At 38.6% G+C, this 23,715-nt stretch overlaps 1 protein-coding gene across 2 annotated transcripts in view; it reads right to left on the reverse strand.

Annotated features, from left to right (window-relative positions):
- Nucleotides 1–21,801, reverse strand: part of STYX (serine/threonine/tyrosine interacting protein) — a 53,464-nt gene extending 31,663 nt beyond the window's left edge. For both annotated transcript variants that reach the window (XM_070377275.1, XM_005899956.3), the window contains exons 1-3: nucleotides 21,441–21,801; nucleotides 6,399–6,431; nucleotides 1,322–1,375 (exon numbers count right to left, since the gene is read on the reverse strand). In XM_070377275.1, the coding sequence (XP_070233376.1) occupies nucleotides 1,322–1,375; nucleotides 6,399–6,431; nucleotides 21,441–21,497 (144 nt within the window). In that variant the 5' untranslated portion in view covers nucleotides 21,498–21,801. The remainder of the gene's footprint in view (nucleotides 1–1,321; nucleotides 1,376–6,398; nucleotides 6,432–21,440) is intronic.
- Nucleotides 21,802–23,715: the final 1,914 nt, after the last annotated feature.

The raw sequence follows: 23,715 nt of genomic DNA on the forward strand, positions 1-23,715 counted from the left end.
GGCTGAACTATAATGATTTATGGTGGGAAATAATCAAATTTTGCCATAGAAGCTTTTCTGCAATCTAATGAGACCATGGTGAAGTTAGGAGGGAAGAGGTTTTGAGACAATGTATCTGTAAACAAATACTTACAAATTAATATGACAAACAGTATAATATATATATTTATAAAGCACAGTGAGAATACCAAAAGCAAATAGTCTAAAATCATTCTGAATCCCAGTATTTGTGAATATTACATTATTTGGGCAATAACTGTGTTTTTACAAAGTAGATCACATTTAAGTCTATAGTTATCTACCATATCCTTTTCTAAGTACTTATTTAGATATATATTTTTATCAACATCCCACCTTCTCAACTTAGTTGCAGGCCATCAAATTACTACTATTATTCTTAGATATGCCTCAACAGTCAAAAAGCTTTCCAGTTTCAAAATGAATGACATTAACTTTAAAAAACAAAACGTCCCATCACCTAAAGTTCATAAATATTACCAAATTATTTCAAAAAAGTTTTTAATTCTAAAGTTTTTAAAAAAAACCTATGCAGGTATCAAACCGACTTCTAAATAGGCAGGGTATTAGGGAAAACATCTGTGATATAATGTTTTATATTATAATTCAAAGAGAATTAGCATTGCCATAATTCATAGGGCTGAATCCTCTAGGAATTGGTAACACTGCTATTAATACATATATCTGAATGAGATCTACCCTTTCAATTGTGTAACTAAAGAAATACATTTCAGTGTAAATATACAGGACACCTAGATATATAATACAATACTTTACAACCTGGAGGTTCTAGATCTCCATAGTTTGGAAAAACAGAAATAAAATTTGAGTCACTTCAATTAAAATATGTGGGTTCTATGAATGTATTTGTACACGCTCATCACGCACATTCTATTTTACCCTTTAACTAATATGTAAAATAATCTTATTTGGGGATTTAATTACATCTCATATTTCTCAGAAACTATGATTAGCAATTGCAGATGTCCAATATCCAGATTAGCAATTCCAGGTATCTTGGAAGGTAAATAAATTATTAAAGGTCAGTTTGGGCAAGTATTTTAAGCACATGGATTTCATGAGGAAAATAAAAATATAAAACCTCACTTGTGATTTGTGGTTAAACACTTGAGAATCACTGGTCCATTAAAATTTCAAAAGAAGTAGGTACTCCAGAGTCACAATTACTGCTAATATGCAATATCAGTGGCCCTTCCTCAAACAAAACTCTTTCTACTACAAAAACTCACCCGAAAAAGTTGGTTAATAAGGTCTATTGATGAATCTAATTTAAAGTTCTTACCTTGCTTTTCATGGCAGAAGAATATGGGCCTAAAAACAAACCAGGCAGAATTTCCTAGAAAAAAATATTGAGCTATTTACCACCAGCAATTTAAATCTATACAAAACACGTACCATGTAAGTATTTTCATAGCTGTTATAATAATTTGCTAAAAAGTTTATTATTTAGGGAGAATTTTCTAGCAACACTGAGCAAATGACTGGGAAGAGAAATGCAGATGTGCTTTATATAACATGATGACACATTTAAAATTTAAATTAATTCTGAAAAGTCAGGTATTTGAACTTCCATAGTGCTTTTTTATAAGCAGTCTGAGAATCAGTACTTTTGTCTTTTAGTATAATTAGTATTGTTGTCTTTTCGATTACTAAAATACCTCTAATTTTACTTCTATTCTCTGCTACAGTCTAGAAATAAAACAGGTATTAAAAAAAATCACCCTTTTAGAATTACACAAAATCTTATTCAATCAAATGAAAAGTAGCACAAGATTCAGCAATTTATTTTTATTTTTTAAGATTCAGCAATTTAAATAAATAACATCTGAACCATGAATTAAAATTTATTCTATGAGAATTCAATATAGAAACTCTTCAGTAGGGATATATCATACCCTATATACTAACACAATTTTATACTTCAATTCTATGGGATATCAGAATTATTTGTGTATAGATTTGATTTCATAGCTTCTTGTATGCAGAAACTAAATTTTACTCATATTTGCATTCCCCATAGCACCAAATAAAATACCTCATTGGTAATCACATATTTTTAACAAGTGAATTTTCACTAAGAGAAACAGGTTTTTTAGAGGTCAAGGAATTCCTGAGGAGAGACACTCCTTGACCTTGGGAGTGGCAGAGATGAAAAACGAAACAAAAAGTTTCGCTATGTAGGTTCAGTTCAGCTGCTCAGTTGTAGCCAAACTCTTTGCGACCCATGGACTACAGCATGCCAGGCTTCCTTGTTTATCACCAAGTCCTGGAGCTTATTCAAACTCAGGTCCATCAAGTCAGTAAAGCCATCCAACCATCTCATCCTCTGTTGTCCCCTTATCCTCCCACCTTCAATCTTTCCCAACATCAGTGTCTTTTCCAATGAGTCACTTCTTCACAGAAGGAGGCCAAAGGACTGGAGTTTCAGCTTCAGCATCAGTCCTTCCAATGAATATTTAGGACTGTTTTCCTTCAGGATGGACTGGTTGGATCTCCTTGCAATCCAAGGGACTCTCAAGAGTCTTCTCCAACACCACAGTTCAAAAACATCAATTCTTTGGCGCTCAGCTTGCTTTATAGTCCAACTCTCATATCCATACATGACTACTGGAAAAACCATAGCTTTGACTAGACGGACCTTTGTTGGCAAAGTAATGTCTCTGCTTTTTAATATGCTGTCTAGGTTGGTCATAGCTTTTCTTCCAAGGAGCAAGCGTCTTTTAATTTCATAGTGGCAGTCAACATCTGCAGTGATTTTGGAGCCACCCAAAATAAAGTCTCTCACTACTTGCCCATATACTTGCCATGAAGTGATGGGACCAGATGCCATGATCTTAGTTTTCTGAATGTTGAGCTTTAAGCCAACTTTTTCACTCTCACTTTCATCAAGAGGCTCTTTAGTTCTTCTCTGCTTTCTGCCATAAGGGTGGTGTCATTTGCATATCTGAGGTTATTGATATTTCTCCTAGCAATCTTGATTCCAGCTTGTGCTTCCTCCAGCCCGGCATTTCGCATGATGCACTCTGCATAGAAGTTAAATAAGCAGGGTGACAATATATAGCCTTGACGTACTCCTTTCATGATTTGGAACCAGTCTGTTGTTCCATGTCCAGTTCTAACTGTTGCTTCCTGACTGGTCTGGTATACTTATCTCTTTAATAATTTTTCAGTTTGTTGTGATCCACACAGTCAAAGGCTTTGGCATAGTCAATAAAGTAGAAGTAAATGTCTTTCTGGAACTCTCTTGCTTTTTTGAAGATCCAGCGGGTGTTGGCAATTTGATCTCTGGTTCCTCTGCCTTTTCTAAATCCAGCTTGAATATCTGGAAGTTCACCATTCACATACTGTTGAAGCCTGGCTTGGTGAATTTTGAGCATTACTTTGCTAGCGTTGTGAGATGAGTGCAATTGTGCAGTAGTTTGAACATTCTTTGGCATTGCCTTTCTTTGGGATTGGAATAAAAACTGACTGTTTTCAGTCCTGTGGCCACTGCTAAGTTTTCCAAATTTGCTGGCATATTCACTGCAGCACTTTCACGGAATCATCTTTTAGGATTTGAAATAGCTCAGCTGGAATTCCATCACCTCCACTAGCTTTGTTCACAGTGATACTTCCTAAGACCCACTTGACTTTGGACTTCAGGATGTCTGACTCTAGGTTGAGTGATCACACCATCGTGGTTATCTGGGTCATGAAGATCTTTTTTGTATAGTTCTATGTATTCTTGCCACCTCTTCTTAATATTTTCTACTTCTGTTAGTTCCATACCATTTCTGTCCTTTACTGTGTGCCGGGAGCCAGCACGGGAGTTCCTACCCATGACAAGGTCATGCAGGAGAGCCCTGACGGGCAAGGCAAGTCAGGGCTTGAGGGCCCCCCCTGGATCTGCCTAAGCGTCTACCCCAAAACCAGAATCTGTCTTACTATTTTACGACTTTCACCAACTCCTCTGACATTAACGGGGGGCCATCCCTGACCACCTTTCTTTGAAGGAAATCAACTTAGAGCTCTAGCTAATTAGCCTCCTGGGCATAATAGGAGTGTTTCAATTCAAACCCCTCAGATGGCTAACTTGCTTGACAGGTTTATCTGGACTACGAATATGATTGTTTACAGCCTCCCAACCTTGAGAGGCATGGGAAGCTTAAGATATTCAAATAGTATAGAGCCTCTCGGAGAGTTAGAAATTGTTAGAATAGAACTAGTAGAAGATTTCATTGTTGAGCCAATGCTTGCTGCCAAGTTTCCAAATCCCCTGTATTGTATCCTTAAAAGTGTATTAATTAATATAGTTGGTATATAGAAAAATGTAAGTAGTGGCCTTGGTGCTAACAACTTTAGACCCTTAAGGTAATAAATTCTTTCCTTGTTGTAAACCCACTGCACCTCTGCCCTACAGGAATGCAACTTTATCTAACGCCTTCAGAGGATAGCGCCAAACTTTAAAATAATTACTCTTAGAGAAAATAAGTCTTATGGTTGACAAGCCTTTATCAGAGTCATAAAATGTTAACAGGCCTTCTGGCCAGAAGATGATGTAAATCACCTAAACCATTTGTATACGATAAGTCTGCAGAAAAGAAAACTTGGTCTCAATAAGGATCAAAGACTGCTGACTTTGCATGATTTTACACCCCCTATTATCCTCTATGCACAATTTAAGGTATATAAGCTCCCTTTGAAAATAAAGCTACGCGCCTTGCTCAAAGCTTGGTCTCCCCGTGTCGTTCTTTCTTGCTTCCTTTTCTCTCATTTTCTTCTCTGTTCTTCCTTCAGGACAAATAATTGGGAGCGTGGGGGCCCTCTGAGACCATTTATTTGCCCGGGCTTCTAAGACCCACTCCAGAAGGTGCCTAAGGTGGGGTACCTTCTGCTATTCGAGAGGGCGCCTATGGCCTCCATGGTCAGTGCAAGCCTGGTGTCACAGGTTTTATTGGCTTTCCGCGTAAACCAGTTATATTAAGCCTCTGATCTTTCTCCTTTTATCTATCCTTTTAATCGCCAACGCCGTCCTCCCGAGGGAATCCCTGGACCCAACCGGGGCTGGACCCCGGTAATTGTGCCCAACTTTGCCCATCTTTGCATGAAATATTCCCTTGGTATCTCTTATTTTCTTGAAGAGACCTTAGTCTTTCCCATTCTATTGTTTTCCTCTATTTCTTTACACTGATCACTGAGGAAGGCTTTCTTATCTCTCCTTGCTATTCTTTGTAACTCTGTATTCAAATGGGTATATCTTTCTTTTTCTCCTTTGCCTTTAGCTTCTCTTCTTTTCTCAGCTATTTGTAAGACCTCCTCAGACAACCATTTTGCCTTTTTCTATTTCTTTTTCTTGGGGATGGTCTTGATCACTGCCTCCTGTACAATGTCAAGCTATCACTAATTCATTCATTCCATACTGTATTTTTTTTCCATAAATTCCCTTTATTAAATGTTGGTTTGTACCATCCAGAAAATAGTCTTTATCAATTCCCTGTGAAAAATTCACCTGCTTATTCTTTATTTAAAATTAAAAAATTTTTAATTTCAGTATAGTAGATTTACAATATTATACTAGTTTCAGGTGTATAGCATAGTGATTCAGTATTTTTGCAGATTATACTCCATTAAATGTTATTATACAGTAATAGCTATAATTCTTTATCTGATACAATAAAAACTTGTTGCTATTTTATACATAGGTGTTTTTAATCTCTTAATCCCATACACCTAATTTGTCCCACCACACTTTTCTCTCTCCTTTGGTAACCACTAGTTCGTTTTCTGTATCTTTATAATTGCTAAGTCATGTCTGACACTTTGCGACCCCATGGACTGTAACCTTCCAGGCTCCCTTGTTCATGGGATTCTCCAGGCAAGAATACTAGAGTGGGTTGCCATTTCCTCCTCCACATAGTGTGAGTATTCAACTCAATCTTCTGGAGAATTTCACTAAATTAACTGAAGTTGACTGGAAATCAGACACAAATGTAAACAATTAAGTCAAAACGGTGATATGCTTTACAGTCTACTCTCCAGAGTTTATCTAAACTACACAAACACAGAAAGCAAACTGCTTTCAGAAATAATACAAATACTGTGCCCAATTTTTCAGATGAAGAAAACCAAAGTGACTCATTAAACACATACATATGTAACTATTTCAATGATTCTAAGAAATTTCATCTCCCATCTTTTTAAGAGCCACAATTAACTTTTAACATGTTAAAAGTTAATATGAGTATTTAAAATACTCAGTGATGAACATACAGATTATGAGTCAATAGGGCTCAAATCCTTTGTGAAATTAGGTTAAATTATTTAATAATGATAGTAACAGTAATACAGGTTGGCTGGAATAAACAAGGAGGTTGTCATACCTGCATCTCTCGTCTCATAGGGTAGGTCCACTCCTTAAAAATGGAAGGAAAACATAAGAAAAGTAAATAACATTATGAAAAATGTCACCCAAGTAAAGGTCAAAGATGTGATATACAAGTGTACAGATTTTTTAAAAATACATTATACTTGGCGAATATTCTATAAACACAAGCAGATCAACTGGCTTCATAAATACGTGAAAATTTAAGTGATAAGAAACAACGATTAAGGTGACTCTTAAGTAGTCAGGCTTCCAAAATTATGATTATGTTACTTTATAACAGACCGAATAGTTCAGTAATTGAAAGTATAGGTATTCCAGATGTTTCTCACAAAAATGATATTCTAAATCAGAGATGTAAAACAGACACCTTGTCATTTTGCCACCTCTAATCAACTGACAGTAGATAGCTATTGGGCTTCCCTTGTGGCTCAGCTGGTAAAGAATCTGCCTGCAACGCGGGAGACCTTGGTTTGATCCCTGAGTTGGGAAGATCCCCTGGAGAAGGGAAAGGCTACCCACTCCACTATTCGGGCCTGGAGAATTCCATGGACTGTATAGTCCATGGGGTTGCCAAGTCGGACACGACTGAGTGACTTTCACTTTATCGGCTTCCCTGATAGCTCAGTTGATAAAGAATCTGCCTGCAAAGCAGAAGACCCTGGTTCAATTTCTGGGTTGGGAAGATCCGCTGGAGAAGGGATACGCTACCCACTCCAGTATTCATGGTTTCCCTTGTGGCTTAGCTGGTAAACGATCTGCCTGCAATGCAGGAGACCTGGGTCGATGCCTGGGTAGGGAAGATCCCCTGGAGAAGGGAAAAGCTATCCACTCCAGTATTCTGGCCTGGAGAATTCCATGGACTGTATACTCCATGGGGTTGCAGAGTTGGACACGACTGAGCAACTTTCACTTTCAGACAGCTATTAATTAAACCTTTTGTGGAGAAAAATTCAAGGAAGAAAAGAGTGCTGTGATCATTGAGCAACATCTGCAACGGATGAAAAAAGAACAGAATGTGATAGGTATTTATCTGCCATGCCTGATCTAAACTGCTAGATGCTTATCAAATAGCCTTTCCCATATCTTACTTGGGCTTGATTCTGTCTAGTTCAAGTCCCTTTAAAGATACACTTTACGTCAGTACAGAGTTCATTCTTGGAATGCAGACCAAAATAAAATAGCTAGAAAGGGAAGTTGCTCAGTCGTGTGAGACTCTGCAACCCCATGGACTGTAGCCTACCACGTTCCTCCATCCATCGTCCATCGGATTTTGCAGGCAAGAGTAGGTTGCCATTTCCTTCTCCATGAAAAATGCCAAAGCAAAATGGCAAAGACAGAAAATATTTTAAAAGTTAGAAGAAGATAAAAGCAATTACAGTGAATTGAAATGAGAAATCAAATACACTACAGGTAGTCTTCATTTGTAAATGGACTACATTCTAAAAGTTTCTAGCTTAGTTGTTTAAAACTCAGAATTAAAAATAGTAATTAGGTTTCTAAAGTTAAAACTGCAAAAAGGTTTTTTAAATTTCTTTAGAAAATTTTAGAATTACAGAAAAGTTAAAAAAACAGTACAAAGAATTCCCTTTACCCTCCACCCAGATTCCCCAAGTCAGAAAAGTATTTTTAACACAGAAGGTAGAAATGTTATACTTCTGTAATGGAAAGAGAATATATACTCCTACAATGACCATCACCATTCCTTTTTTTTTTTTAATAAAGAGAAACAAAATACATTTTTTGTTTCAAATCTTGAAAACTGGTCTCAACAATGTAGAACTGGCCTATAAACCCTGAGAAACCATCTACAAAATGACTGTTAAAATACATCTTTCAAAGTATCTTTAGCTTTGCACAGTGGCAGTATCATAGCCAATGACAGCCAATCTGAGGCATGTTAATTTTGATTCAAAAGTATCTTTAAATGCACAGATGAACTAAGAAGTGAGGAAAGTCCCCAGACAGACACACACTCACAAACATAAGAAAGCACAAACCCAGTAAGGGCAGTAAACACTGAAACACAGCATCCTGAGAAAATCTGCTAGTCTTTTCAGTCTTATGTTTCTGTTCTTTTTCTTTTAAATAAAAAACAAATTTTTATTCATATCTTCCACTTAACAAAAATGTTGTAGGCTTAGATGTGAACCCAAAATAACAATTTTTAGAAGAAAACATATGAGAATATTTTTGTGACTGGGTTAGGCGAATACTTCTTAAATATGACACCAAAATCACAATACATAAAAGAAAAAATTCAATAAACTGGACTTCCATCATGATACAAATATCTGTTCTTTATAAGAAGCATTCATAGTTAAAAATTGAAACTTGGAGCCATGAACTGGAGAAAATACTTGTAAGGAATGTATTTGATAAATAAACTATATCTATATAGAACATAAAAAGAACTCTTAAAACTCAATAAGATTTGAAGAAACAACGAAGAGACTGAATTACTGATCAAAATCATCCCAACAAACAAGTCCAGAACCAGACAACTTCACTGGTAAATTCAACCAAACGTTCAAAGAAAAATTAATATCAATCCTTTACAAACTTTTCCAAAAAACAAAAAAACTGGGAACACTTTTCAAATTCATTTTATGAGGGCAGCACTGTTGTTCAGTGCCTAACTCATGTCCACCTCTTGGTGACCCTATGGACTGCAGCAGGCCAGGCTTCTCTGTCCTCCACTATCTCCCAGAAAGTGAAAGTGAAAGTCACTCAGTGGAGTCTGACTCTTTGCAACCCCATGGACTGTATAGTCCATGGAATTCTCCAGGCCAGAATACTGGAGTGGGTAGCCTTTCCCTTCTCCAGAGGATCTTCCCAACCCAGGGATTGAACCCAGATTTCCCACATGGCAGGCAAATCGCCAGTATTCTGGAGAATTCCATGAACTGTATAGTCCACGAGGTGGCAACGAGTTGGACATGACTGAGCAACTTTCACTATCTCCCACAATTTTCTCAAAATCCTGTTCACTGAGTTGATGATGCTATCTAACCATCTTATCCTCTGCCACACCCTTCTCCTTTTGCCTTCAATCTTTCCCAGCATCAGGGTCTTTTCCCGTGAGTCGGCTTTTAAAATGGATGTAAGAATGAAGTGCTAAAACGACCAAATCTGAATGTAGAGCTCAAATAATTTTTACAAATATCAGATCAGATCAGTCGCTCAGTCATCTCCGACTCTTTGCGACCCCATGAATCGCACCACGCCAGGCCTTCCTGTCCATCACCAACTCCGGGAGTTCACCCAGACTCACGTCCATCGAGTCAGTGATGCCATCCAGCCATCTCATCCTCTGTCGTCCCCTTCTCCTCCTGCCCTCAATCCCTCCCAGCATCAGAGTCTTTCCCAATGAGTCAACTCTTCGCATGAGGTGGCCAAAGTACTGGAGTTTCAGCTTTAGCATCATTCCTTCCAAAGAAATCCCAGAGCTGATCTCCTTCAGAATGGACTGGTTGGATATCCTTGTAGTCCAAGGGACTCTCAAGAGTCTTCTCCAACACACCAAAAGCATCAATTCTTCAGTGCTCAGCCTTCTTCACAGTTCAACTCTCACATCCATACATGACCACAGGAAAAACCATAGCCTTGACTAGACGAACCTTTGTTGGCAAAGTAACGTCTCTGCTTTTGAATATGCTATCTAGGTTGGTCATAACTTTCCTTCCAAGGAGTAAGCGTCTTTTAATTTCATGGCTGCAGTCACCATCTGTAGTGATTTTGGAGCCCAGAAAAATAAAGTTTGACACTGTTTCTACTGTTTCCCCATCTATTTCCCATGAAGTGGTGGGACCGGATGCCATGATCTTCTTTTCTGAATGTTGAGCTTTAAGCCAACTTTTTCACTCTCCACCTTCACTTTCATCAAGAGACTTTTGAGTTTCTCTTCACTTTCTGCCATAAGGGTGGTGTCATCTGCATATCGGAGGTTATTGATATTTCTCCCGGCAATCTTGATTCCAGCTTGTGTTTCTTCCAGTCCAGTGTTCCTCATGATGTACTCTGCATAGAAGTTAAATAAACAGGGTGACAATATACAGCCTTGATGAACTCCTTTTCCTATTTGGAACCAGTCTGTTGTTCCATGTCCAGTTCTAACTGTTGCTTCCTGACCTGCATACAAATTTCTCAAGAGGCAGACCAGGTGGTCTGGTATTCCCATCTCTTTCAGAATTTTCCACAGTTTATTGTGATCCACACAGTCAAAGGCTTTGGCATAGTCAATAAAGCAGAAATAGATGTTTTTTGGAACTCTCTTGCTTTTTCCATGATCCAGCGGATGTGGGCAATTTGATCTCTGGTTCCTCTGCCTTTTCTAAAACCAGCTTGAACATCAGGAAGTTCACAGTTCACATATTGCTGAAGCCTGGCTTGGAGAATTTTGAGCATTACTTTACTAGCGTGTGAGATGAGTGCAATTGTGCGGTAGTTTGAGCATTCTTTGGCATTGCCTTTCTTTACAAATATACCTACCCACAAAATCACAACTTAGATGGAGATTTCCATCATCCCAGAAAGTTCCCTCTTTCCTCTTCTCAGTCAGTATCTCCTGTCTTCAGACTGACTTTTATCACTACAGATTTTAGTTTTGTCTGTCCCAAAACTTCATGTAAGTGGAATCATTTGTTGTTTAGTCACTAAGTCGTGTTCAACTCTTTTATGACCCCATGGACCAGAGCCCACTCGGCTCCTCTGTCCATGGGATTCCCAAGGCCAGAATACTGGAGTGGGTTGCCAGTCTCTTCTCCAGATCTTCCCAACCGAGAGATCAAACCCTCATCTCCTGCACTGGCAGGAGAATTATTTACTAATGAACCACCAGGAAAGAATCATACAGCAGTACTATTTTAGGTCTGGTTTATCTCAACCTAATGTCTATGAGATTCATCTATGCTGTTGTGTATGTCAGTAGTTTATGCCTTTTTATTGCTGTGCAGTCACAACTGACTCATTCTCCTGTTCATGGAGATTTAAGTAGCTTTCTGGTTTTGGCAATTATGAATAAAGGTGCTGTGAAAACTCTTTTATATGCCCTTTGATGGACATATGCATTTATTTCTCTTGAATATATGTGGCAATTAAATGACAATCAGAGTAGGCCTATATTTGGCTTTACCAGACAGTGTCAAAAGTTTTCCAAAAGCAATTTATGCACCCACCAGCAATGGATGGGAGTTTTAGTTGTTCCACATTCTCACCATGGTCTTGCTTTAAATGGCACTGCATTTGAGAGAAAGCCTAGGACCTGCTCAAAGTGGAAAGCGAGATCATGACCAAAACACTGGGTCCCCAAAGGGCAATACCTTCAGTGAAGACACACTGGAGGGAGTAGAAGCTTACTTCATCCCCATAAAAATGAGTACCCCTGCCTTTCCTATCTTTGGGCCTGAGTAGGTGGTGGTGGTAATAGTGGGAGGGGTGTTAACCAGTCTGATTCATGAGACCAAGTGAAAATTTAATGTCAAGTGGTCCTGAATGAGTGTCCTGGGAGAAGTAAATGCATTTTCTCTCTGGAGGAACATACTCTAAACCTAAATCAGAAATAATTCAAAAGTTAAGTTCTAAGAACTCACAATTTAAAAATTCATTAAAAAAAAAAAGGAGGAAATAAGCCAGTATCAGAAGCCATACAACTGAATCACATCCACAAAAACTTCAGATATTAATTACAACAATAAAAAATATTGCTGTCTTTGTGGATATGATAAAACATTCACTATAAGAGTACCCTTCAGTTCAGTTCAGTTCAGTCCTCAGTCGTGTCCGACTCTTTGCAACCCCATGAATCACAGCACACCAGGCCTCCCTGTCCATCACCAACTCCCTCCCGGAGTTTACTCAAACTCATGTCCATCGAGTCAGTGATGCCATCCAGCCATCTCATCCTCTGTCGTTCCCTTCTCCTCCTGCCCCCAATCCCTCCCAGCATCAGGGTCTTTTCCAATGAGTCAACTCTTCACATGAGGTGGCCAAAGTACTGGAGTTTCAGCTTTAGCATCAGTCCTTCCAATGAACACCCAGGACTGATCTCCTTTAGAATGGACTGGCTGGATCTCCTTGCAGCCCAAGGACTCTCAAGAGTCTTCTCCAACACCACACTTCAAAGGCATCAATTCTTCGGTGCTCAGCTTTCTTCACAGTCCAACTCTAACATCCATACATGATCACTGGAAAAACCACAGCCTTGACTAGACGGACCTTTGTTGGCAAAAAAAAAATCTCTGCTTTTCAATATGCTATCTAGGTTGGTCATAACTTTCCTTCCAAGGAGTAAGCATCTTTTAATTTCCTGGCTGCAATCACCATCTGCAGTGATTTTGGAGCCCAGAAAAATAAAGTCTGACACTGTTTCCATCTACTTCCCATGAAGTGGTGGGACCAGATGCCATGATCTTCGTTTTCTGAATGTTGAGCTTTAAGCCAACTTTTTCACTCTCCTCTTTCATCAAGAGGCTTTTGAGTTCCTCTTCACTTTCTGCCATAAGGGTGGTGTCATCTGCATATCTGAGGTTATTGATATTTCTCCCGGCAATCTTGATTCCAGCTTGTGCTTCTTCCACCCTAGTGTTTCTCATGATGTACTCTGCATAGAAGTTAAATAAGCAGGGTGACAATACACAGCCTTGAAGATGCTGTAAAGAGCAATAATGCATAGGAACCTGGAATGTTAGGTCCATGAATCAAGGCAAATTGGTCAAACAGGAGATAGCAAGAGTGAACATTGACATTCTAGGAATCAGCGAACTAAAATGGACTGGAATGGGTGCATTTAACTCAGATGACCATTATATCTACTACTGTGGGCAGGAATCCCTTAGAAGAAATGGAGTAGCCATCATGGTCAACAAAAGAGTCTGAAATGCAGTACTTGGACGCAATCTCAAAAACAATAGAATGATCTCAGTTCGTTTCCAAGGCAAACCATTCAATACCACGGTGATCCAAGCCTATGCCCCAACCAGTAACACTGAAGAAGCTGAAGTTGATCGGTTCTATGAAGACCTACAAGACCTTTTAGAACTAACACCCAAAATAGATGTCCTTCTCATTATAGGGGACTGGAATGCAAAAAAAAAAAGTACCCTTAAGTATAATCAAATATTAAGAAATCAATTTTTTAAAGACCCAAAAGGAATATGTAGAACTGAAAATGTACAATTGAAATGAAAAGTCATCAGATAGGCTAAACAGAAGAAAGGATACTGTTAAAGAGAGAATTTGTGAATTAGAAAACAAAACTAATGAAATGACCTAAATCCAGAGTTGGAAAATATGAGCAGTTAACAGACTGGTAAGATAGAAGTAAAAGGTCTAACATCCATAGAATCTAAGTTCTAGAAGGAGGGGTGAAAAAATAAAGGGGAAATATTGCACACAATATTAATAAGAATTTCCCAAAACGAGTTAAAGGTACCTTAGAAATAGGCAGCCCATAAGGGAAAGAAATGCACAGGTAAACAGGAAAAGAGGAAACTGCTCAGCACAGCAAACACAGAAAGAAGATTTTTTTTTTCCAGACTAAAAGCAAATAGAAGAATGGAAAATATGAATAGAGGCCAGAAGACCTACATATATGCAGCCAATTAATTTTCCTGAAAAGACACCAATGTAATTCAATGGAGAAAGAAGTCTTTCAACAAGTGATGCTGGAAATAACTGAATAAATGTCTGGGAAATAAAATAAATTTTGATCCTGACCACACATGCACACATGTGCATACACACAGACAGACACACACAAATGTCTCATGTGTCTTCATTGCTGTAATCTACTTCCAGTACTTGATGACAGTGCTCGGCACATAGTGAATCAGTCAAAGAGATGCAGCTTTGTGTGGGTCTATGAGACTTGACCCAAACAATGTTTGACTCCTGTGTGCTTAGGAGCTCAGTTGTGTTCAACTCTCAACAGCCCCGATGGACTGTAGCCTGCCAGGATTCTCTGCCCATGGAATTTTCCAGGCAAGAACACTGGAGTGGGCTGTCATTTCCTCTTTCAGGGATCTTCCCAACCCAGGGATCAAACCTACCTTCCATTTCCTGCATTGGCAGGCAGGTTCTTTACCACTAATGCCACCTGGGGAAGCCAGTGGGCACTCAATAATTGTTGAATGAATGAAAAAAAAGTATATGTGTGTTTGTGTGTAAACATAAATGCAAAAATGATATAATTTCTAGAAGAAAACATAGAAGAATATCTGCAACCTGGGGAAAGGAACAATGTCTTAAAGAGGACACAAAAGGTACTAAGCACAAAGGAAAAACAATTTAGTAAATTTGATTTAATGAAAATTAAAAAATTCTAATCAACTGAAATATACTGCTAAGAATACAAAAGATCAAGCCACAGACTGAAAGAAAATATTTGTAGTACATATATTCAACAAAAGACTTGTATCCAAAATACAAAATACCAACAATAAAGTGAAAACCTAATTTTTAAAATGGGAAAATAAGTGAAGAGACATCTCATGGAAAATAACTAAAAGGTCAATATCACACGAAAACATGTTCAACATCATTAGTCAGTCATTAAGGAAATTCAAATTAAAACCACTACATACCCACTAATGACTAATGTTAAAAAGTGACAGTACTATATAAGTCAGTGTTGATGTGGAGCCAGTGGGACTCTCAAACACTGCTGATGCGAGTATAAAATGAAATGCTAATAATACACCTACTCTATTAATTGAGCAATTCTTAACAAAGATTTGCTAAAGAGAAATGAAAACATATGTCCACCAAAAAGACTTGTACAAGAATATTCAAAGTAGCTTTATTCATCATAACCCCAAGTAACCCAAACGTCTATACATAGTATACTCATACAATGAAACAGTACTCAGCAATAAAAAAGAATCAACAACTCATAAACACAACAGAGATGAACTTCACAGATACTATGATCAGTGAAAAAAGTCATTAACAAAACAGTTTCTTTTGCATGATTCCATTTATATGAAGTTCAAGAACTGACAAAACTACACTATGGTTATAGAAATCATAATATTCATTGCCTAATGTGGGGTGTGGTAGGCGTTGCTTGGAAATATGAGGTAACTTCCTATATTGGGAGAAATGGTCTATATCTTGATAGAAGCAGTAAACACTGGTGTATATATTTAACAAAACTCACTGATTGTACATAATATCTGCATTATACTCTATGTAAATTTTATAATCTCTATCAAAAGGAGAGAGAATCCGGACAAAGACGACAGATTACATATAAAGAAAAGACAATTCAACTGACTGATTTCTCAACTACAAGAATGAAACGCCAGAAGAGTAATACATTCAAAATGGTGAAATAAGTAACTGTTAGTCTAGGATATATACTGAGAAAATCATCTTTCAAGAACAAAAGTGAAATAAAAGACAATTCCATATAAACAAAAGAGAGTCTACTACCAGCAGACTCTTATTAAAAGAACATCTAAAGTATGTTTTTTTGAAGAAAAAGTACTGCTGTCTCTATTTTACATTTCTACTTTAGGCACTGAGAGCATACATAACCTGACTTCAAGTTCAAGTAGTCTGACTCTATAGAGTCCATTCTATTCATCACTACACTATACAGTCTCTCAATGTAAGAAGGAACTATAAGCAAACATATAGTTATATTTTAACAAATATAGACTATATGATTAGCTTATAGAGATTAATAGAATAGAAAAAAGTATGTAATTTACAAGCCAGTAGAGGGGCAAATGTAATCAAACTGTACAAACTGAATGTTTATCTGCTTTTATAACTTACCAATATATTATAACCTTCTTATATTGAAAAAATGTTAAACAAGTCAAATACTCTTGTCATTTTAGTCACAGAACCTTGTCATTTTAGTCACAGAACCCTTAACCATTGAGCACAGTACCTATACAGAATATGCATTGAGGAGATACATGGCACTAGACTCTATGGATCGTTTTTTTTTTTTTTTAAAGATTCTCTAGCAGCCTTATATTCCTGAAAAAACTTGTCAGAGTTGTGAGAAAGGATGTGATTAAAGAAATATGTACGTTTGAATTTACCAAAACTGAAATTTCTACATTATGTGTGACAAAAGAAGAAAAAAAGAGGACCATATATAGAGAAGTGGTGTACATATATTCTAGGGACTATGAGGCAATATACCTGATGGCACTTAAAGCCAAAGGATAAACATGTGCTTCTTTCTGGTGTCAATTTTATCATAAATTCCACCCCCCCCCCTCAGGAAAAAAATATTTTCACTGACCACTAACTTAGAACATTCATGTTAAAATAAACATGACCATATGAATAGAATCCAAAATTTATACGAATTTTTAAGTGAAACAAGAGGCTTCAAATAAATTTTGAGCTTCTCATAAGGTTGTATTCGATAGAACACATATACTGTATTTATAGAAGAGATAATAAAGGAGTAAGAAGCAAGCTGTATAGAAGAGAATGAAAAATTACTCCTATTCACTGGACAGATAAAAATTACTCTTATTCACCTGTTATATGACTTGCTGTAACAGGCATGGTTCCTTTGAAACCTAGAATGTCTTTTCTCATAGAAAATTTCATTTGGAGCATTTCCTGGTGCCAGCATCAGATCCTGATCTCAGAAGTTTACCTTCTTTATCTAGCCTGATTACTACCTACAGAACAAATCTTAAACTTGTCTTGTCTACCAACTCTGCCTTTAGATCAGGACTTTGAAAGTCATTTATGCTCACAGTCTTGCTCTACCAGACATGTATCTGTCTGAACATGTATCTAATAACCAAGTCTTGCATATATATCACACTCAATCTTAATCTCAGCCTGCCCACATTGTTTCAAAAATTCATCTCTTTAGAGATGGTAGTATTAATAAGGCAGACTCTCATTATAACTGATATGATGTATTTTGAGTTACTCCTATAATTAATTAGTAGAATCAATTTCCCAAACTCTGCTGATTAGCCGAGCAGTCCAACTATGTTTCTCAAACCAAAGCAAGCCAGTTAAGCCAAAATATCCTTAATTGTGAAACACACCATGCTTCTGATGGGAATTCACAAGTGAAAATCCTTCAATCAATATGAGCTATAAGATACCACATATTAAAACATCTTTCAGGCTCTCTTCTTACTTCTCAAGCAAATGCAATTACATGACCTATAAAATCACACTTAGGGGACAGAAAAAATGCTATAAAAATGTTCAAAGACCAATAAACAAATAAATGTACCAACTTAGGCTGGTTGAAACATAATGTTTACAAATACCAAGAGGACTGTTTAAACAACAGGTTGGGGCAGTTAAGGAAAAAAAAAATTAGAATACTATACCTGAGCTGGGACACTTCAGAAAACAGAAAAAGTAGTATTATAGTTTCTCTCACCGCTCCCTGCCCCCAAAAAAGATCCTCTTCAGAGTAAGCTCTTTCCTTCTGGCCTAGCTCAATCTCTGCTTAAACCAAAGGACCAAAAGCAATTTTTACTTTAAAAATGAGAGGGTTGGGAGGATATGGAAAAACAAAGAAGTATTTAAGTAAGATGCTTCCAAATCAGTTATTTCTAAACCTAACTGCCACTGGAATTATCTAGTTCCATCTTAAACCAATTAACTCAGAAAAGGAGTCCAGCCTTGGTTATTTTTTAAAAGTTCCTTGAGTGATCCTACTCTTGTTGTTTAGTCACTCAGTAGTTCCCAACTCTGTGACCTCATGGACTCCTCTAGCCCACCAGGCTCCTCTGTCCATGGGATTTCGCAGGCAAGAATACTGCAGCAGGTTGCCATTTCTTCCTCCAGGAAATCCTCCCAATCCAGTAATCAAACCTGAGTACCCTACAGTGCAGTCAGATTCTTTACAGCTGAGCCACTGGGGAAGTCCAGCAAGTGCTACAGAAGCTTAGAAACCTGGGGATCGAACTCCTCTGGAGATGGGAGAGTGGACACGAGGAACTGGCAAAATCAGGGAAAGCTTCTCAGAAGAAATGATGCCTCATGTGGGATCTAGCCCAAAAATAAATAGTTAATCAGGAGAGGGCAAGGGGAATGTGCTGGCAGTCATGGCAGGGGAAAATTGTAGCTTAAAGCTCCTAAGGTAGGGGGAAAAACATAGAAGCATTCCAGAAACGGAGAGAAGGTGACTATAGATAGGGCCCGAATGGAGCAAGGGGAAGAGTTGCTCATAACATGATTAAGAGAGGCAGGTGATGCCAGTTCACACAGGACCATGCTGATGACATTAGGGTTTGAACTTCATCCTCAAAACAACATGAAATTACAGCAATTTTAAAGGAATGACAATCTTTTTGCAAGCTGACCTAAATTTTTGCTAGCAACCATTCTGGGAAGAGTGCTCTATCCAGTATTTCAAGAAACTTGGAGGTAAAAATTTTTATAGAGGTGACAGGATCATAAAGTTATCATATCCTGATTACATCAATCATTAACAGTCTTCACTGAAATTACTGTACTTGAATTTCTTTTTTACTTAAGCAAGACTGGAATGTGATTGGGAGTGCTTCCTATGTGGAAAAAATTATGCTGGCTGGTCACCATAATTGTGTAAGAACATCTGCCACTTTACATATTTCACTGGAAATTAAAAAATTAACATTGTTTTATTAGTCACTTTTCCTTCTCCAATGCATGAAAAGTGAAAAGTGAAAGTGAAGTCGCTCAGTTGTGTCCGATTCTTAGCGACACCATGGACTGTAGCCTACGAGGTTCCTCCGTCCATGGGATTCTCCAGGCAAGAGTACTGGAGTGGGTTGCCATTGCCTTCTCCAATTAGTCACTTTACCATGTGCAATTAACTAGATGCCCTATTTACGATTATTTACAGTTCTGTCTGGCCAGAAAGCATCTTCCATCTTCTGTGAAATGCTCCTATCATCTTGGTGGGAGGACTACCAATGATAAACTTCAGTCCCCTCAGCCCAGAAGTATGTGACCTAGACTGGATCCCTCACTATATTCACCCCTTCCTGGCTCTCCTGACTGATCCCAAGGATAAGCCAATCCACTAGATTTTGAACACTAAAGCTTAGAGAAAAGTGCCTTTCCCCCCTTAATGTGAATGCTCTAAGGGTCTGACCCTCAAGCAACTGATGGTCAAACTTGATACCTGTGGAGAAGCCCAAGAAAAAGAACAGATCTTGACAGAAAATAGAGACAGGCATTAATGAAAGGCAGGGGCTGTACTGCTGCATTTTTAATACCATCTAGTCAAGTCTCTGAGACCAGTTTGCACTCCAAACTTTCTGGATTTTGTTACTTCTTTTCTGTGTTGCTTAAGCTCCTCTGGTTTCTGTCACTTGTAACTGAGAGATAACAAACATCCAATGCTACAGAATAAGGAACGAACTGGCTTTCAGTGGATGATATGAATATCATTATGTACTAGGGTTAAGTATTACTTCTCTCCAACACAAGAAAAGCAGCAAGCAGGAAAAAGAAGCTGCATTCCTAAGAATTTTACAATCTTTGCAAGGATAAGATATATTATTATTCAATAAGAGATTAGATGCAAAGTCTGTAAACATTTTAAACTAGAACTATTAAGACGAGAACAGGGAAGAATTGAGGTGTATTTAAAAGGACAATGAACTGAGAACAAGGAGACCAAGGTGCACTAGGAATACCATTTATTCTTAGTAAGCTACTATTTCTTCATCTTAAAAGTGGGAAAGCTCTACATTATTTCTAAGGTTGCCTAGTGTTGAAATTACTGAATCATTTCAAGGATATAAAAGCATACTCTTCATTCACATTATTCCATATAAAAGAAAAAAGTATAAAATCATTTTTAACCTAACCTAAATTCTACTTTTTTTTTTCTATTTGAATCTCCTAAAACATGAAATTCTCAAGGATTATTATCACAAGCAATGATCCCCCAAATCAAAAAAAGTGAACCAACCACAAAAGAAGACATTCAATAGAATGAATACCTGCCATAAACTGAATGATCTCTTAAAAGTAGAAATTTAACATTTCTTTCTTGAGACTACTAGAGCGCATTTTGTCTTCAGAAAATTTCTAATTTAGTAGTCTCCAATACCATAAAGCGGAGAAGGCAATGGCACCCCACTCCAGTACTCCTGCCTGGACAATCCCATGGATGGAGGAGCCTGGAAAGCTGCAGTCCATGGGGTCGCTTAGGGTCAGACACGACTGAGCGACTTCACTTTCACTTTTCACTTTCATGCATTGGAGAAGGAAATGGCAACCCACTCCAGTGTTCTTGCCTGGAGAATCCCAGGGATGGGGGAGCCTGGTGGGCTGCCGTCTATGGGGTCGCACAGAGTCGGACACGACTGAAGTGACTTAGCAGCAGCAATACCATAAAGAATTTTAAACTAGGAATAGATGGGGGAAAACTCAATACAAACGTTAGGGAGGGAAGATGTAAGATGGGATAAAAAGAACCCCGAGTTAGAAATCAGGAGACCAAGTTATAAAGAATCCCCATATTAATTTCCCTCCAAAGGGCAAGTTTTTTGACTGAAGTTTTCAGATTCAAATGAGCTAGTTTCGTGCCATTTTACTCTGATGATCACGGCTTGCCTCAAGAACACCCAAAATCAAATCAAATCAAAACAAACCAACTGCTTCTGGAAACTTGTTGAAGGCACACTTCCAAGTTCAGGCCCCACATCAATTCCACACGTGGGCTCATGTGTCCCACAAGTCAATCGATGACACCAAAGATTACCCCTCAAAATGAGATTAAAAACATACCCTTGCATTGCTTTGGCAATAAAAGGGTTACCTTACTTCAAGTAAGTCCTCGACGCCGAATCTGGGGAAGAAAGGACTGAAGTAAGTAGACCAGACCCGGCCCCGGCGTTTTCGGAGGGGAAGAGGAACTCCCGGAGCCATGGTCGGGGCAGACGGCCCCGGAGCGAGAGACTCCGCCCCGGGGTCCCAAGACGCCCTCAGGAGGCAACAGGGGTACCAGTAGGTGAAAGCTCCGACGGCTGGGGCCTGGGGTCCGCCCCTCGGCGAAGAGCCACTGAGGCCTGTGCGTGTTAGTCACTGACAGACTCACCTCGGCGTCTTCTTTGCACTGTGGGAGCGAGGGGAACTCCAGCTTCACGTCCTCCATGGTCCTGGCCCTCGGGTTTGTGGGTGGGGCCGGGTAGGAGTGGGAGTTACCCGCCGGCCGACCCTCGGGCAGGCAGTGGCGGTGAAAGCAAAGGTAGACCCGAGGACTGACCGGCAGGCAGCGGGCTTACAACTAACACACGCAGACTATAGGGTCCCGGCGACTCCGGCAACAGCGGCGGCGACAGCCGGGAAGAAGGTTGGGCGGCTCGTATCCGGCCGCCATGCTGCTGCCGTCTTCCTCCCCCCCGTGCTTCCGCGCCCCTCAGGCCGCCCAGGCTCTGGCACCAACACGAGCCCTACAACCGTCTACCCTCCTTCCCCCTCCCGCCGTCCCCCCGCCGCCCCAGCCAATCCCAGCCTACGCTTGCCTTCGGCCCGCCCCCGCTGCAGCCGCCAGGTGTCAGCGCGCCGCCGCCCCGCCCCTTCGCGAGCGCGCAGACGCGGGGGGGCGGGGCCCCGGAGGCGCCCGGGCGGGAGCTTGCCGGGTGCGGAGGAGGTGGGGCTGCCGCAGGACGGAGAAGGAAGGACTGTCCTGGGAAAGGCAGTGGGATAATCTGAAACGACAATGCCCTTTCTGGAATCAACGCAAATCCCTACTTTGGTGTAAGAACCGGGAAGACATCCTAGCCACCATAAACTGGCATACGAAAGGAAACTATAGTCTTCTCCTCTATTGAGAATCCTGCGCAATCTGTGGTGAGGTTATAACCAAAAAAGAGTAATGAAGAGTTCACCTGAAAATTATGTAATGCTACACAGAGAATGAAACACTATCACTTTTAAGCAAATCGAAACGGTGTACTTTTAACAATACTTGGGAATACGACAATTGGAAAATATCAAGAAAAAATCTTAAGAAAAATTGATAGCTCACTAATTTGTACATAATACTGAAGGTCTCTTTAATTTTAAGATTAGACTTCAACGTTTTAGTAAACTATAAACTACATGGCTTTCGATATCTTTTTAAAAGGAGTTTGAATCAGTTAATACTATATTGTTTATAAAGTTCAGGTATATAACACTTTCTCTGGGCCTAGGGAGATAATGGTATCTTTTTTGTTTTTTAAACAGATGAAAATTAAGAAAATTAGTGGAAGAACCCACACTTAAAACATTCAAGATTTGTACACCAAACTTACTCTTTTAAAAACTCCACCCCCCCCCACTAAAGTAAAAAAGTGAGAAAATCATTCAATAACTGAACTGCGAATTACAATGGAAAGAATAAAAAAGAGCACATTGATATTTGACCGAAACCTGACATCCTATTACTTTTTATAGTCATATTTATGAAACACGCTAAATATATAGAGAAATAGAACTGTTTAATTTTGAGTATTAAATGGCTAGTTTGAGGGCTCCATTTTCTTTATCACTATCTATAAACAGTTCTCTTTTAGTTATAAAAAGGTACATATTACTCTGCTAGCAAGTTTTTTATTAGAAGAATGATTTTATACTTACCTGAGTCATACTCACTTCTTCAGTGTTTACTAAACTGAAGACAGTTTCTTTTTTTTAACTGCACCTTTAATAACATAATCTTAATTGATGCCCAATGATGATTTCCTATTGTAATTTGTTAAAGCTTTAATTGCCACATAATATGAGAAAGAATTGTGTATAGGTAACAGAACTTTTGTTTTAAACACTTCTGACATCAACATCCCCTACATCAGACACTCTGAGCCTGGTATCCATAGATACCTATGGAGTCCATGGGTGAGCTTGGGAAATAATACATCTTGTAAGTTTTAATATATGCAAAATTGTGTGTACCTATGTGTAAATTTTTCTGAGAAGAGTGTACAAACCTCCTCAAAAGGAAATTATCATCTTACAAAAATCAAGAAAACCAAGTCACATTTAATAGCAAACATTACTTTTAATCATAATCTTAAAAAAAAGGTATGGATGTGCATGTACGATATCAATCAACTATCATACAGCCTAATCATAGTAGGCAAAGAAATAAATACTTTCTGGAAGGAGGGATATACAGATATAGACTCTCTCTCTCTCACACACACATACACACCTATGTTACATGTAATAAAATGGTCTTGAACACTGAGTGTAGGTACTGTTTTAAAGTTCAAAAATCTACAATCTAAATACAACTTCATCTTGGTTATTAGTTTATTATACTTACTAAAGAACCTAATAGACCATTGTAAATGTAGTCTTATAAAAGACAAGAATATTTGTAGGAG

The sequence above is a fragment of the Bos mutus genome, chromosome 10 (assembly GCF_027580195.1).
Source record: "Bos mutus isolate GX-2022 chromosome 10, NWIPB_WYAK_1.1, whole genome shotgun sequence".
Classification (NCBI taxonomy): domain Eukaryota; kingdom Metazoa; phylum Chordata; class Mammalia; order Artiodactyla; family Bovidae; genus Bos; species Bos mutus.